The sequence below is a fragment of the Sorex fumeus genome, unplaced genomic scaffold (genome assembly GCF_029834395.1).
Source record: "Sorex fumeus unplaced genomic scaffold, SorFum_2.1 ptg000043l, whole genome shotgun sequence".
Classification (NCBI taxonomy): domain Eukaryota; kingdom Metazoa; phylum Chordata; class Mammalia; order Eulipotyphla; family Soricidae; genus Sorex; species Sorex fumeus.
Genome location: NW_026606100.1, coordinates 41,382,112 through 41,397,209, shown reverse-complemented (window position 1 = coordinate 41,397,209; position 15,098 = coordinate 41,382,112). Strand labels below are relative to the sequence as shown.

Sequence of the window (15,098 nt, the reverse complement as noted above, 5' to 3'; positions counted from 1 at the left end):
TTATATTTATTAATAATCAATGAGTAGGGGTCTAAAAATTAAATGGACTGCCCTCCATGTACTTACAAATAATCTAGTAAAATAAGTTGTGGATATTAATCTTATCTAACACTTATAGAGGTTTCTAGTAATTCTAAATTTGTGCATTATCTATCTATATGTCTATCTATCTATCTATCTGTCTGTCTGTCTGTCTGTCTGTCTGTCTGTCTGTCTGTCTATCTATCTATCCATCCATCCATGTTTCAGTGACTTATGGAGGTAGAATAGGAATTCTGTAGTAAACCTGGAAGTCTCTGGAAAAAAGTAACTATAAATAACTTAATAGGGTTGGTGAGATAGCAAATTTTAGGGAAAGACATCCTTGTTTGGTTCCTCTTACCTTATGTTCTCCCCTCTACCTCCCCACCCCCACAGCATCTCAGGCATAGCCCTAGAGCCCTCCAACCACTGCTAGGTTCAGCTCTGGTGGTCTCCCATACCATAGCATTCTAGAAGCTCCAAATTCTTGCATCCCAGCACACACTGATACACTGTTCCTGTTGGCTGGTTATCACCAGGATTGACTCCCACTGGACACTATTGGGGGATTTCCTCCAAAATTGAATAATTACATCTATATCTGCAACAGGAAGGGGGTATAAGTCACCCTATCTCCAAGAAAGGTTGGACTCAGTGGCCTCCCTAGTCAGGAATTGAACAAGGTGGAGAAGGTGGCAAGGGTTGCACTTAGTCTGTTTTCTGGAAAGTCTAATCACTAACATCTTACTTGCACATTTGAGTCACTGCAAAAAATTTTCAAATATAGTCAAAACCCCCATGTTGTATCATACTTATTAGCTTTTGCTTCATACCAGGTAAGTTAGGTAATTTTGAACTGGACTGATTGTGATAAACTTCATTGATCTTCTCAGTTAGATTTAATTTGTGAAGTACTAGCTCAATTTGAACACATTTGAAAAAGAATAAAGGTAAATGTAATCCTCCTACTCCTTCTCCTCTTTAGGAAAAATTTTCCTTTCTGACAAAGAATGATTCCAAGAATATTGAGAATACTTTGTTTACAGACATGTCTTTATTTTCTTTTCAGATATTTTAAACTTTATTCTAATGTCTTGGGCTTCTGGGGTGTTGCCTTCCAGACTTAGTATTGCCTGGCTCTTGACTGGCTTCTCTCTGCATGGTGGAGTGCTGTTGCTGTATCCCATTCTCATTTATAGCCCTAATGCTGGATCAGTCGGGTTGGGTTTGAGTATAGGAGCGCCATCCCCCATCACTCAAACTCTACACTTAATATATTCAAACTTGCCGACTCAAAGCTCTCCTTGTTCAGAACTGTTGACATTCCCATTCTCCTTTATCACTTCGTTAATCAATTATGTCTTAGATCTAGACATTCACCAAAGATCTACACATTCACTGTGTGTTCTGGACAAGGCACTCCTTTGTGGGCATATACATAAATGAGTGAGACATATAGATAAATGAGTGAGAGAAGTCAAAAATGACATTTAATATGGAAAGACAGATATTAAATGACTAATTCTATAATTCCCTATTCAATTATAATGAATCCAGTGGTAGAGAAGCAAGGTACTTCTCATCAGAGGACCAAGAAGGTTCTCATGCAGAAGCAGAAGTGAGCTATATAAGAAAGCAAAAACTGGAGAGAAAAACGTGAATTGTTGGGGAAGCCCACTTGCATTGGAAGGAAAGTATGCAAGGAAAAGGCAGTGAGCTGAAAGTCACAATTGTGGCTAGAGCTGGAGTGAGAAAGAATATGAGGGAGGAGATGAGGATGGTGAGGTTAGCAAGGGCAGACGGAGCCAGGTATTTATGGCTGTTATTAGCCTCTACTTTTAAAGCTGTACAGAATAATAGAAAGGATTTTAATTAGCTGTAATGAAGATCAAGCCAAGAAATAGGGATATCTGGCATGCTCTGTGTTGCATTTTACAATGTTCATTCTGGATCTGTCTTGAAGGGTTGTAGGGGGCAACACAGACATGAGGATCTAGGGAGTAAGTTGGTAATACCACCCAGGAAAGCTGATAGAAGCCTGGATGAGGGTAGTGCAGGTAGAGAGGGGCATCTATAAATGATGGACCAGCAATTTAGAAAATAAAATGGCCAAGTTAGCATTGGATTGTGATGTGGGAAGAAAGTAGACTCCTAGGTCCCTGCCTGCTAAGAAGAGATTATGGAGCAAGAATAATAAAGGGCCTTGAGCCAGCCAAAGATGCTCAGATAAAACATCCAGGTATGTAGAAATAATGGTGATCAGAGAGGAGTGAGAAAGGATAAGAGGGAGGAGATGGGGGTAGTGAGGTTAGCTAGGGCTAACCTCAAAAGAGCCTGCTATTGTGAAAATTGGGGAAAGGCCTTGATCCTTATACCAAGAGCCTAAACTTGCTCCACAGGCCATCAGCACCCAGAATCTGATAGCAAGTTATCCCACAGCAGAAAAGTGATGGGTGAGTCTGGACACACACACGCCAGCTCATTTAGTATCCACTTCCCCTTGATACATGCCTTGTTTCTGACCTGTAGCTCAGCTCCACAAAGCATGGTGGGTCATCTCTTACCAAAAAAAAAACCCCTAGTTAGGGCGTTTGCCTTGCACCCAGCCGACCCAGGTTCGATTCCCAGCATCCCATATGGTCACCTGAGCACTGTCAGGAGTGATTTCTGAGTGCAGAGCTAGGAGTAACCCCTGTGCATCGCCGGGTGTGACCCAAATAGCAAAAAAACAAAAACAAAAACAAAAACAAAACCCTAGTGATTTGCAGGAAAGCCTTCTCTCAAATCATAGCTCATGTCTCCTCCTTTCAGGATGATCAAGTTCCTAAAGTTGGTCATGAATCAGGTTGCAGTTCTGACTCCTATTTCTCTGACCTTCATGGTAATGGTTGTATGACTTCTTCCAAGATGCTGATCACACATTGGCCCAATTTTATTTTTACTTTTCCAAAATTCTTACTCAGACTGAAAAAAGCCCTGCTTTATCTGGGTCCTCTTTGTTCTCCATCCCTGTCACCCTTACCCTTTCTCCAGTCCAGCCCAACAAGCCTTCATTCAACCATTCAACCATTCTTGCCAAGCTCCACACACCCACCCTAAGGACTCTGCCTAGTATATTCTCTAGACTTGGAAAGGTCTCTGGTGGGTTCCTCTCACTGCCAGGACCTCCTCAGACTCCAGCCTCAGTGGCAGAGCTATGCCTGAGAGGGGCCCTCTTTGGTTCACTTCTCTTGTGTCTTCACCTCTGGAATTTTCTATTTCAGAGGCAGTTTGCATCTTCTTCACACTTTCCGCTCAGGTGGTGATTTTATTTGCTTTGTCTTTTGTTAATCCTTCCCTTCACAGACCCAGGAGACTGTTTTTCTCTTCTAAGGGCTTTGATGTGACACCAAACGTGTATCCCCAGCGTCTCAAAGAGATTCGTGGCCCAAAGTGGACTACAGTTGGGGTGTTATGAACGAGTAAATGTTGACTTAATCTGTCTCCAAGTGATTCTTTTTATTTTTTTGGTCACACCCAGCGATGCACAGGGATTACTCCTGGCTCTGCACTCAGGAATTATCCCTGGCAGTGCTCAGGGGACCATATGGGATGCTGGGAATCGAATCTGGGTTGGCCACGTGCAAGGCAAACACCCTACCTGCTGTGCTATTGCTCCAGCTACTTCTCCAGTGAATCTTGACAAGGGTTCCAGAGGCCCAATAGTGATCATTTGGGGCAATCCCGGCATCTCTCTCACCTTGGCTCTTGTGTCATACAGATTGAAAGCCAAGGGGATGGCCATTTCAGCGGGTTTCCTTCACTCTTTCTCTTTCCTTTGGCATAATAGAACTTCATTTCCTCCACAAAATTCTTGGCAATGATGGACTTTTGTGGAAACTACCAAAATTATAGAATTTTACTCCTTACTGTCTTCTTACTGGCATTCTCCCTTTGAACATCAACCACCTCTAAGGCTGCATCACAACTGTCATTAGAACCCTCCGCCACTAGCCCCTCAGCTGCACAGGCCTCCACTTCTCTCACAGACTCTCCTTTCCACACAACCCAGTTTTACTCCATAGGAAATACAAGAACCCTTGAGTTTTTGTCTTCCTGGTGACCTACCTTAGTTAATAGTCTCTCTCTCTCCCTCTCTCTCACACACCCATTCTCTCTCTCTCTCTCTCTCTCTCTTTCTCTCTCTCTCTCTCTCCCTATCTCCAAGAGCAGAGGTCATTTACAGTCTCTACAATAGACAATAGTTTCTCAGGAAATTTCTCAACTTTCCTTAAGGGTCTTGAAAAACCTCAGGACATAAAATTATGAAGTCTTGATATTCTGGAAGGAGGAGGAAAGACCTTTCATTTCTTAAGGATGAGCTAATAGTTGTCAAAAATAAAATCTTACAAGCTAATTTCTTAATTTTCCTGCTCTACTAGTTATCCAGAAGGGACAAGCCCTGCCCTAAGGGCCAGCCAATGGTCGACAGCCTGGGAGACAACCTACTTCCTGCCAGTCTTGCACCCTGGGGTGGGAGGGGTCAGAGACTTGTCTTGTAGTCCATCCAGTAGGAGATGCTGAGGCAGCCTGACTCCTAGGAGCCTGACTGCCTCTTGCTTGGTTTATTTAAAGTTTCCAGCTTATTCTATGGATGGCATGATTTTCAGTCAAATCCAAGTCATCATCCTGCCACAGTGTGAAAAGTGAGTCAGAGGGATTCTATTCTCTTCATATAGGCTAGAATTTCTCTAGCACCCAGAATTGGGCTCAAAATTACGTGAGTAAAGGATACATTTGTCTAGAAGTAACAGAGTATAATGGTTTAGACAGATAGAAGTGTAACAAAATCCAGGAGTACTTGGAAGTGTGTGCTGAGTAGGCTTTATTCCTTTAAATTTTATTGTTTGGGGGGAGATCTCCTAAGTAATGCTGAGGAGACTGGGGGGGGGCACTTCTGCCAATGCTTGGCTAACTGAGTCAGATGATTCTGTGCTCTGGTCTGTCACTGTGATCCCACCAGGACTACTCCAGTGGTTCTCAGGAGGCTGTGTAGTGCTAGGCATTGAAGTCAGGAACTTAAGCATGCAAAGAATGTGCTCCATCCCTTTGAGCTTTCTCCCTGGCTTTTGCTTCCTTGTTCTGAAACTTAAGGTATCTTAATATCCACAGCAAGTGGGGGTGGGGAAAAATGTTCCAGAAATTCACAAGTTTGACTTCAGATTTCACTGCCCAGAGCAGGCCATAGGACCATAAGGCTGCAGGGACAATTAATTCAACTAGAGAACAAGATGACCATAAATTCATTCTTCCTCTAGGGCTATAGAAGACAGCACTCTGAACAAAAGCAGGCTCTTGATAGCCAGGAAGTGGAAGAGAAAAGACAAGCTGGTCTCAGTACCTGGCCCAAATCTAGAAAGTCACAGGATTTCAAAGTTGTGGACTTAATCAACTTGATCCTTTGTTTGAGAAACTTTTTGGAAACAATCATTAAAACAGAGTTGTATGTGTCTCCACCGCCCATGTGCTCTAAGAGAGAAGTCTTTGTGGCATCTCCTTCATTGCTATATTCATAACAAGTTGCTAGCTGGGCATTAGGTACTCAATAAACTGTCACTGATGAAAAGAAGGAACCAAAGGAATCTGGAGCATCAGTTCAGTAAAGATAATGTATCATTGGATTTCAGTCACTTGGTGGACAGTGTTTCTCACAGTAATTCAAAGAAATTCCTATATACATAGGGGAATCTGAAGCAGTTGAGAACATGTACAAAAGTAAGTTTTGAGCCCCAAATCCAAGTCAATCTGGACCAAAACCTTTTGAATTGGAAGTAGAAGGAAGGTAAGGAAAAACTATAGATAATAACTTGGGTTTTAGTACAATAAAGGGTTTGCTTCAGACACCTTCTCTGTACCTTCTAGATGGATGATTTAGACAATTATTCAACTGGTTTAGCTGTAGTTTTCTTACCTGTAAATTTAAGACCATCTTGCAGAATCATGGGAATGGGGCCTATTAAGATGTCAGCAGAAATCTTAATATGTAGGATGGCTGGAAAGAATGTTATAAAAATATTTTGAAGGACTGGAAAGTGGGAAATAGACAAAACAAATGCCATACACAGGTAAGTGTCAGTAGCAGGTAGGGCCTTTGCCTTGCATGCTGCCGACCTGGGTTCGATTCCTCCATCCTCTGAGAGCCCGGCAAGCTACTGAGAGTATCCCGCCCACACAGCAGAGCCTGGCAAGTTCCCTGTGGCGTACTCGATATGTCAAATACAGTAACAACAAATCTCACAATGGAGACGTTACTGGTGCCCGCTCAAGCAAATCTATGAACAACGAGAGGACAGTGCTACAGTGCTACTTTGACAGGAGCAGGATAGGTACTGCCTGGCTTTCCTGAAACTTCTTTGCTGATGCAATTGGTAGGATCAGCCTATTACCCCTCTAGCCCACCTCCCCCGAAGGTTCTTTAGACACCCTTTTAAAGGGCAGAGACAGTCTAAGGAGAGAGTACAGTGGGTAGGGCACTTGCCTTGCATGCCACAGATTGAGTTCAATCTCTACTACCCCATATGGATCCTGAGCCTCACTAGGAGTGACCCCTGATTCCATAGCCAGTAGTAATCCCTGAGCACATCTAGGTGTGGCCCTAAAACACAACAAAACAAAATAGACTATCACCTTAAAGTTCCATCTCGAAAACAAAACATTAAAAGTCTACTCTCTGTAGCATTTGTGGAGAGGACACTTCTCATACTTGTGAATGGTAATATGTGTATTCACACTCTCTTTTTTAACTTTCTGGCTAGAAGTTTGTGCATTTCATTGATTCACAAAATGGAAGGGTTTGGCTTAATGATTTCTCTATTTTTTCAGTTTTCTATTTCACTGATTTCTGTCCTTTATTGCTGATTTTTATTTTACTTACTTCAGGTTTAGTTTGTTTTTTCCTAAGGCTAACACTGAGATCAATGACTGAGACCTCTTTTAATATAAGCATTTTACTGCTATACCTTTCTCACGAAATACAGCATTAGGTGCATCTCTCAAATTATTGTGTTATAGTTTAATTATCGTTGAACTCAAAATTCTTTCTAATTTCCATGACTACATCTCCTTTCAATGAATAGTTTGTAAGAAACTACATAATTTCCAAATATTTGGGACTTCCCGGATGCGTTTCAATTATTTCAGTTTCTACTGTGATTAAAGCATATTTTGCATGGTTTAGATACTTACAAATCTATTAATATTTGTTTATTGACTCAGAATGTGGCCTGCTTTGGTAAATGTTTTGTGTGTACACACACACACACACACACAAAGAAATTTCTTGGGTTCAGAAAGCACAATGAATAGAGTACTTGTATGCTGTTGAACTGGGTTTGATCCCTGAAACCACATATGATCCCCTAAACACCACCAGGAGCATAGAGCTAGGAATAAGCCTTGAACACAGTCAGGTCTGACCCCATATCCCCCACTCGCAAAGACAAATAAACAGAATGATATTTGCTGGTATGGTGTTTTAAACACTGATTATGAAAAGCTGGTGATGGCATTATATAAACTTTTTATATCTATACTGATTTTCTGCCTACTTGCTCTCTTCGGTTATTGAAAGAGGGGTGTTAAAAGTGTTTTATTGTAGTCATGAATTTGTCTATTTCTCCCGACAATGTTATACTTTTCTGATTCATTTATCTGAACTCTACAAGATGCACAAATATTTAGAATAGTTTTGCCTCTTGATTGAATCATTTATCATCATTAAATGATACTCGATTTCTGGAAATTTTCTTTGCATCAAAGTCTACTTTGTCTGATGGTAATATAACCATCTACATTTCTTTTGATTTGCAAATAATTATATGTATTGTTTTACAATCTTTTGTTTCCAATTTATTTGTCCTAGAACTATATTTTTCAGTCATAAAAGATTGATTTTTCCTTTTCATTCTAGTCAGACTTTGTCTTTTAATTGATGTGATTGCTTATATAGATTTAGTTCTACTCTTACGCTGTGTGTTTAACCCTTCAATTTTTTCCCTTTCTCTCTGGACTGCCATCTTTTGAATTACCTGAGTGGTTTTGTTTTTGTTCTTCTCTTCTTTCGCAAGCCTTCCAAACAGTGATCCTGATGGTTAAAAGCCCATGCCTGGTGACATGGCACTGTTTGGTGGGGAGTGGGGGAGGGTGGTGGGTCACAAAGGCAACTTTGTTGTGACAGTACCTGTAGTGGGGGGGGAGGTCACTAGGTCCCAGGGATAAAACTAGAATTCCAGTGCATGAAAGGCACGTGCCCCGACTATAGAACTATCTCCCTTGCCCTTGCTCCCCCCACTTTTCAATACTTCTACTTTATTCCCCTTGCTTATGTATTAATTTGTTTTGATTACATAGTAGTTGCATTGGTACTTAGAATCTATGTCTTAAACCAACCAGTTTACCTTGAAGTAATGTACCTTGAAGTACATCATGCCACTCCATATTTAGTGTAAAGATATCGTAAGAGAATGATTATCCCTTTCTGGATCTTGTGTTGTTATACATTTTATTCTTTATATTATAAATCCTGTAAAACAGTGCTTTTGTTTTTACATGAAGCAATGACCTTTTTAAGAAAGTTTTGTAAAAAGAAGAGAACTTTTGATTTACCTTCATGGGATTGTTTTTCCTTTTTTGGCTGGTGGGTGTGTGGGGGGAGCTTGGACCACACCCAGCAATGTTTAGGGAAATCAGATCCAGGTTGGCTACATGCAAGACTAGTGGCTATTCTCACTGTTCTTTGTCTCTAGGTCCCTCACGTGATTTCCTGAGCTTCTAATTCCTTTGTGCTGATTTAATTTTTCTGAATGCAACCATGCAGTTTCATTTTTTCTCTCTCTCTCTCTGCAGAATATTTATTTTATCAAGTGCTGTTGATAAACTTTATTAGCTTTTGTATATCAGAACATCATTATTTTGGTTTGTTGTTGAAATATATACATATCAAAATAGATCTAAATTGACAGCTTTTTCACACAGAATTTTAAACGTGATACTTTACTCAATGCTTGTATGTAAATTTCCAATGAGAAGTTGATTATAGTTCTTTGTTCATCTGTATAGTAATGTCTTTTTCTTTTTTTTCCCCATCTTTGGCCACTATTGAACTATTTTACTTTTACATCGGTTTTGAGCAACTAATTGTGATGTTCCTTGGTAAAATTTTCAAATTTCTAGTTAGTTTGCTGAATGCCTGGGATTTGTGAATTTATGGGTAAAAGCAAATTGGGAAAGTTTTCTGCCATTTTTTTCTTCACCTCAGTGATTTGCTGCTCAATTTTAGTTTAGCTTTTTTTTTTTTATTTCATCTCTCACTTTGGATAGTTTCTATGTTATGTACTCAGTTTCCTTAATCATTTTTTCCTAGTTATGTTTGTTTAGTCTTGTTAGTTTCATAGAAGTAGCATTTGTGTGTGTTAACAAAATACCAGAAAATGATTTTAATATCTTTAGATTTTTGTTTTAGATTTTAAAAGGGATTTTTCATGTCTTAGTATCTGTATTCCATTGGACATACAGAATAAACAAATTAAAACATATTCTTTTCTAAATAATCCTGTCCATCATTGCTGTGGTTTTGAAAATTATTTTCTCATTATGTACCATGCTTTCCTGCCTTTTTTGCCTGGTTGAATATTTTTTTGATTGGTTGCCAGACATTGTGAATTTCACCTTGGTAGGTGTTAGTTTTTATTTCTTTTAAGTATTCCTGTACAATTGTGTTGGTACATTTTGTTCTTGGAAAAGGCTTGATTCCTTTGGGGCTGGCTTTTAAGATTGGTTTGGGAAGACAGAGACACATTTACTCCAAAGTAACTTTATGCCACTACTGGGCCAAGACCTTTGGAGTCATAAATTATGAGTCTTTCCAGTTTGGGTGCCAGGATCAGGCCCTATTTCTGGTTTTGTATGATCCCAGAGTACCTTTCCATTCTGGCTTGTAGGAACAGGAATAATCCTTGTCTCGTGCAAGTTTAGGTGATTGTATTCTCTTTCCCTGGAGGTGATTCTCTCCTTGGCCTTATCAAGTAAGAATCTTCTAAGGATGGTACAAGACTTTGTTTTGTAAGTTTCCAGAAACTTTTTTCTCTCCCTTCCTCCTTCCCTCTCTTCCTTCTTCACATCTGATGGTAATCAGGACTTACTCCTGGTTAACCTCAGGATTCACTCCTAATATCCAGCATATGGAGTGCTGGGGATCTAACCCAGGTCAGAACAACTCCCTCGTTCCATGTGACCTTCCATCATATATAACCAACTCCGCGCCTTGGTTTCACTGTATCTCCCCTTCTATCTCTTCAGAGACTTTACCTAACTCTTTCAGGATTCCTCCTCCTTGCACTGCAGCAGGTAAACTGAGGCAACCATGATTCTCACCTCATTTGTTTCCTCTCCCTTTCGGATCACTGTCCTCCTGTCCTGAACTGACTGCTATGTCCTATTATTTCATTTGGCATTTTTAAAAAAAGTTGTCTAACAGGACAGTACAATCAGTCCCTGTTGCTCTGGCTAGACTGGATCACCATAAATTACTGTGGTCTGTTGATAAAACAGATTGCCAGGGGTGTTACCTGCTTCTAAAACAATTTTCATTAAGTAACCAGAAACACCTCACATTGAAATCCGCATCTTCTGGAAGGACCATAAATAATCCTTGTGCAATGGGTATTGCAGGAGAGCCACTTACAAATGAGCTTTATGTAAACCAATCTTGATTTTTTTCTGTCTTGGATCTAATTCCCACAGTGATCACTTCATTTCTCATTACCGTAATGAGCATAATGAGGAATCACCTCTGCACAGAAGAAAGGAAAACTTTACTTTCAGAGGCAAGATTGAAGGCTAACCCAGAGAAAGTTGACTAACGTGGAGTTCTGGTTAGTTGCTTCACCACCTCCAATGGGAAGCATTTAAGTTAAAGCAATCATTTAAAGCAACAGCACACTGATTTTGGCAGTGATGCTCTCTCTCTCTCTCTCTCTCTCTCTCTTTCTGCCCAGCTGAATGCGAACTCGGGAAACCATAAGAAATATCACAGATAGATATAGATTAAGTATAAAAGGAAATTCAAGGAGACAGAGTTAGGGTTGGTGTGAGGAGACGAAAATTAGTGGCAATATTTCCAGGGCAGGGGTCTTAATTATCTTTGTATTCACTACTGCCAGATAAACTCAACGCCTGTTTAAGTGCATGTTAAAGGTTGTCCTTTTCCTTCTGAATGGCTAACACTCCAGATAACCACCGGCCTTGTCAGGGGCACCACAAATATTGTGAAAGAAACTCTCGGTGCTGTTTCCCACGTTTTGTTTGAAGGGCCAGTCTGGATGCAGGCTCTTTCAAGTCCTATTTATGTTTCTCTTTTAACTCATTTTCTTCCTTGAAGGAAAAGCAGCTCGGGTAGTGTACCAGGGAAATTACACAAGAGAGCTGATTCCGATCCCCACCTCCCTCTTCCTCGTAAATGCCGCACCGCCTGGCAAATCCTATAAAAGACAGACCACACGGAGAAAAACACACAGCCCACGCGCACATTCCCAGCCCCAGAGCAGAGGGAAACGCAGCGAGAGAAGCCCACACGCCCGCACGCATGCACGCACACAGCAGTCCGCAGCCGCGCGCACGCACATACACACGCACACTCACACAGGCAAACACCCGCGGTGTGCACAGACCCGACTCTGCAACGTAGCGCCTTGGCCCCGCCCCGCCCCGCCCCTGACCACGCCCCCGCCCCTGGCCCCGCCCCCGAGCCCTCACGTCATCAGGCCGCGACGCCGCAGCGCGGCCCGACAGAGACTTGAAGTGCGGGCGCCTGCAGCAGCCGGAGCCGGCGGAGCTGCACCTGCCCGCGAGCTGCCGGGGCGGGAACGGGCTGCGGGGAGGCAGCGCGGGCCGGGCCGGGAGCGCCGAGACAGGTGCGTCGCCGCCCTCTCCGCTGGACCCGGCGCGGCTCCTGCAAGTGGCGGGGAGGGTCCTCGACCCCGCGGCCCCCCGTCCCCCACGCGAGCCCGGCGCTGCGCGTGCAGCGATGGGTCCCCACCCCCACCACCCGGCTCGTGCCTCCGGGTGGGATGGGTCTGTGCCCGGGAGCTCCTGGCTGCTGCCGCGCGGGCTCGAGGACTCCCGAGACCTGACGCTCCCGCGTGGGAGAGGGGCGGGGGGGCATCGGTCCGGAGGTTGAGGTTGCAGGGCTGCTCCCCAAGCAGCTGGCGCTGGGGACACCCCGAGGGCCGGCGGGACTGCGCGCTGGCCAGGTGTCAGACACTGCGCTCCGGGCTCCGTAGGTGTTTGGTCCCGGTCTCCGAGCTTGCCCGGGGAATAAAAGGGGGAAAAAAAAAAGAAAATCTGCCATATCATGTCCATTTTCCAGATGCGGAAAACCAAGGCCTAGACGTTAACCAGCTTGTCCAAAATCACACAGTGGGGTATTTGAACTCGGGTATTTTTTTTTTTTTTTTTTTTTTTTTTTTTTTTGCTTTTTTGGGTCAAACCCGGGGATGCTCGGGGGTTACTCCTGGCTCTGCACTCTGGAATCACTCCTGGTGGTGCTTAGGGGACCATATGGGATGTTGGGAATTGAACCCGGGTCGGCCGCATGCAAGGCAAACCCCCTTCCGGCTGTGCTATCTCTCCAGCCCCTATGTGTGCTGTCTGAGCTGGTCCTGCTTCCATCTCTCCCGTTCAGATCCCACAATTGACTGCTCTGTCTTTAATCTGGCGCCTCTGGGATTTTTTTTTTTTTTAATTTCTTGACCTTGGATAAACGCTGTGGGGTGGGAGGAACTAAGCCTGAACTTCCTATTGGCACTGGACTCGCACTCCTTCTCCTCCCCTCCGCTCGCTCATCACGAGGCTGGCTACCTCTTCTTTTTCTCTGCAGCCAAGGGCTCCCTCTGTTGTAGCTAAATTCTGTGCCTGAACCGGGGTAGCTGAGTTTGATGTTCTAATACAAAAGAGCTTTCATGCCGGGTGCACTACTTTGCTCTCCTTGTCTCCTTCTTTTGTTACATTGTTACTTCCATTAAATTGTTCAGGTTATACAGTTATGCAGAGAATAAGAGTTACTGCAGCAGTCTCGCGGGGATTGAACAGAATTCAGAATATGTCCTCCAAGAAACACTATTAACCTGACATGACCCTTCAAGGTTTTAGATGAATAATTTAAGACCAGGTGAGAAATAACCCAAAGGCTAAAACAATTTGGGAATATTAGGAAGTTTTCGTATTAGAGGTTATTAACAATTTTTTGTTAGCAGGTAGTTAAATGTTAGTGAACATTTACCCCTAGGGTAGTATAAGGCTTATTTATTGAAATGAAGAAAGTTATAAATCAGATATTTCGCAAAAGGTATGCTTTTGTTTTAGAATTGGGTAGGTGTGTTAAAGGTGCAAATATTATTTCACTTAAGGCAAAAGAAAACAAGAGCTTAATCCCATGTAAGGGGTAAAATACAGAGTTCTCTCATTGCCTTTACTCATTTTATGTTGCATAATGTGTGCCTTGAAATTCCCTGTGCACAATTTTCAGAAAGTTGGCTTCTTGTGTGCATTCATGTAAAATTAAATACACACATTCCTTTATGCTGCCAGGAGGTTTTACAATAATCACACAAATGATGTAATTCTTCATTTGTCACATACCTGGAAAAAACTTCTTTACTCTTGCAAATTCACAGCTGTTTTGTTTAGGATGTCTAGAAATCCTAGACATGTCTAGAAATGTTTTTTATTTAAAAAAAACAACAGTTTAACTGGTTTCATATAGACACATCGAATTTCAGTCTTACACTTTGACTAAACATCTACCAGTAGTAGCTTGTTTAACAGTCTATTATGAAGCAAAATAATATAGAGGTTAGAAATTTGCGTTCCTCATTGACTTATATGCTGTGTGTTTTTGTAGCACATGATTTGGAAATTGCACTTTATGACATGGATGAATCTTCACTGACTCTTGGCACCATAGATGTTTCTTATCTGCCAAATTCATCTGAATACAGTGTTGGTCGATGTAAGCACACCAGTGAAGAATGGGTAAGTTTAAGAACGGGGTTCAACTGAGCCCCGTTACTGTCTTGTTTATTAAATGGAAAATTCTGAATGTAATGTGCTATCAGATCACCTTTATAGCTACAAGAACTGCCTTTAGCTGTTACTTTATGTGACTGAAGTCACTGAAAAATTCTTAGAGTATTATGTTAGTTTGAGAAAAAATATTGGGTAAAGGGGCTGGAGCGATAGCACAGCCGGTAGGGCGTTTGCCTTGCATGCGGTCGACCCAGGTTCGATTTCCAGCATCCCAAATGGTCCCCTGAGCACCACCAGGGGTAATTCCTGAGTGCAGAGCCAGGAGTAACCCCTGTGCATCGCTGGGTGTGACCCAAAAAGAAAAAAAAATATTGGGTAAGAAATATCTAGTGATTATGATAAAAAGGCAAAATACATTTACTTAGAAAAGCACTGCTAGTAGTCATTTTGGGTGTTGTAGTTATTTTTCTCTATTCATTTTGCATAATATATTTAATAGGAAATTTATAATGAAAAAGTTTTATTAAAAATAAGAAAGTTCAGTATGAATTTCAATGCATTTTCCTATGTTGTTTTATGTACCCATCATGGCATGTTTTGAATATTTCTTGAGCACCCTGTGCTTGATATGAAAAATGTTGTGGTCTCTCTTTTTGGTTTCTGCTTCTTGAGAATCTTCTATCAGTGGGATCTGAAGAGCTTGTATAACTCAAAGAGGCAAATTTTTATAATAGAAGAACAGAGGCTCACCTTAGCTATCATTTAAATTATTGTCTTTCAACTGTCTTTTAAAATAAAGCGGTGTTATATAATTTTGAGTTGTATTTTAACAGCTTGCTTACTATCTAAGGCTGCTGTTACACTTTTATGGGAATGATTTAAGGGGGACTAATATGGACTTCTTATTGTCTAGTTCTCGCTCTCAGGCTCTCGGAGAACCCAGCAGGCTACGGCAGAGCCTGGCAAGCTCGATATGCCAAAACCCAGTAACAATGATGGGTCTCATTCCCCTGACC

At 41.9% G+C, this 15,098-nt stretch overlaps 1 protein-coding gene across 2 annotated transcripts in view; it reads left to right on the top strand.

Annotated features, from left to right (window-relative positions):
• GPAM (glycerol-3-phosphate acyltransferase, mitochondrial) overlaps window positions 1–15,098 on the top strand; it is a 60,906-nt gene that overhangs the window by 19,046 nt on the left and 26,762 nt on the right. Inside the window, exons 1-2 of one of the 2 annotated variants that reach the window (XM_056120563.1) lie at window positions 11,847–11,969; window positions 13,958–14,088. In XM_056120563.1, the coding sequence (XP_055976538.1) occupies window positions 13,987–14,088 (102 nt within the window). In that variant the 5' untranslated portion in view covers window positions 11,847–11,969; window positions 13,958–13,986. Of the gene's footprint in view, window positions 1–11,846; window positions 11,970–13,957; window positions 14,089–15,098 lie in introns of those variants that run through there. The other variant, XM_056120564.1, reaches the window with a different exon arrangement.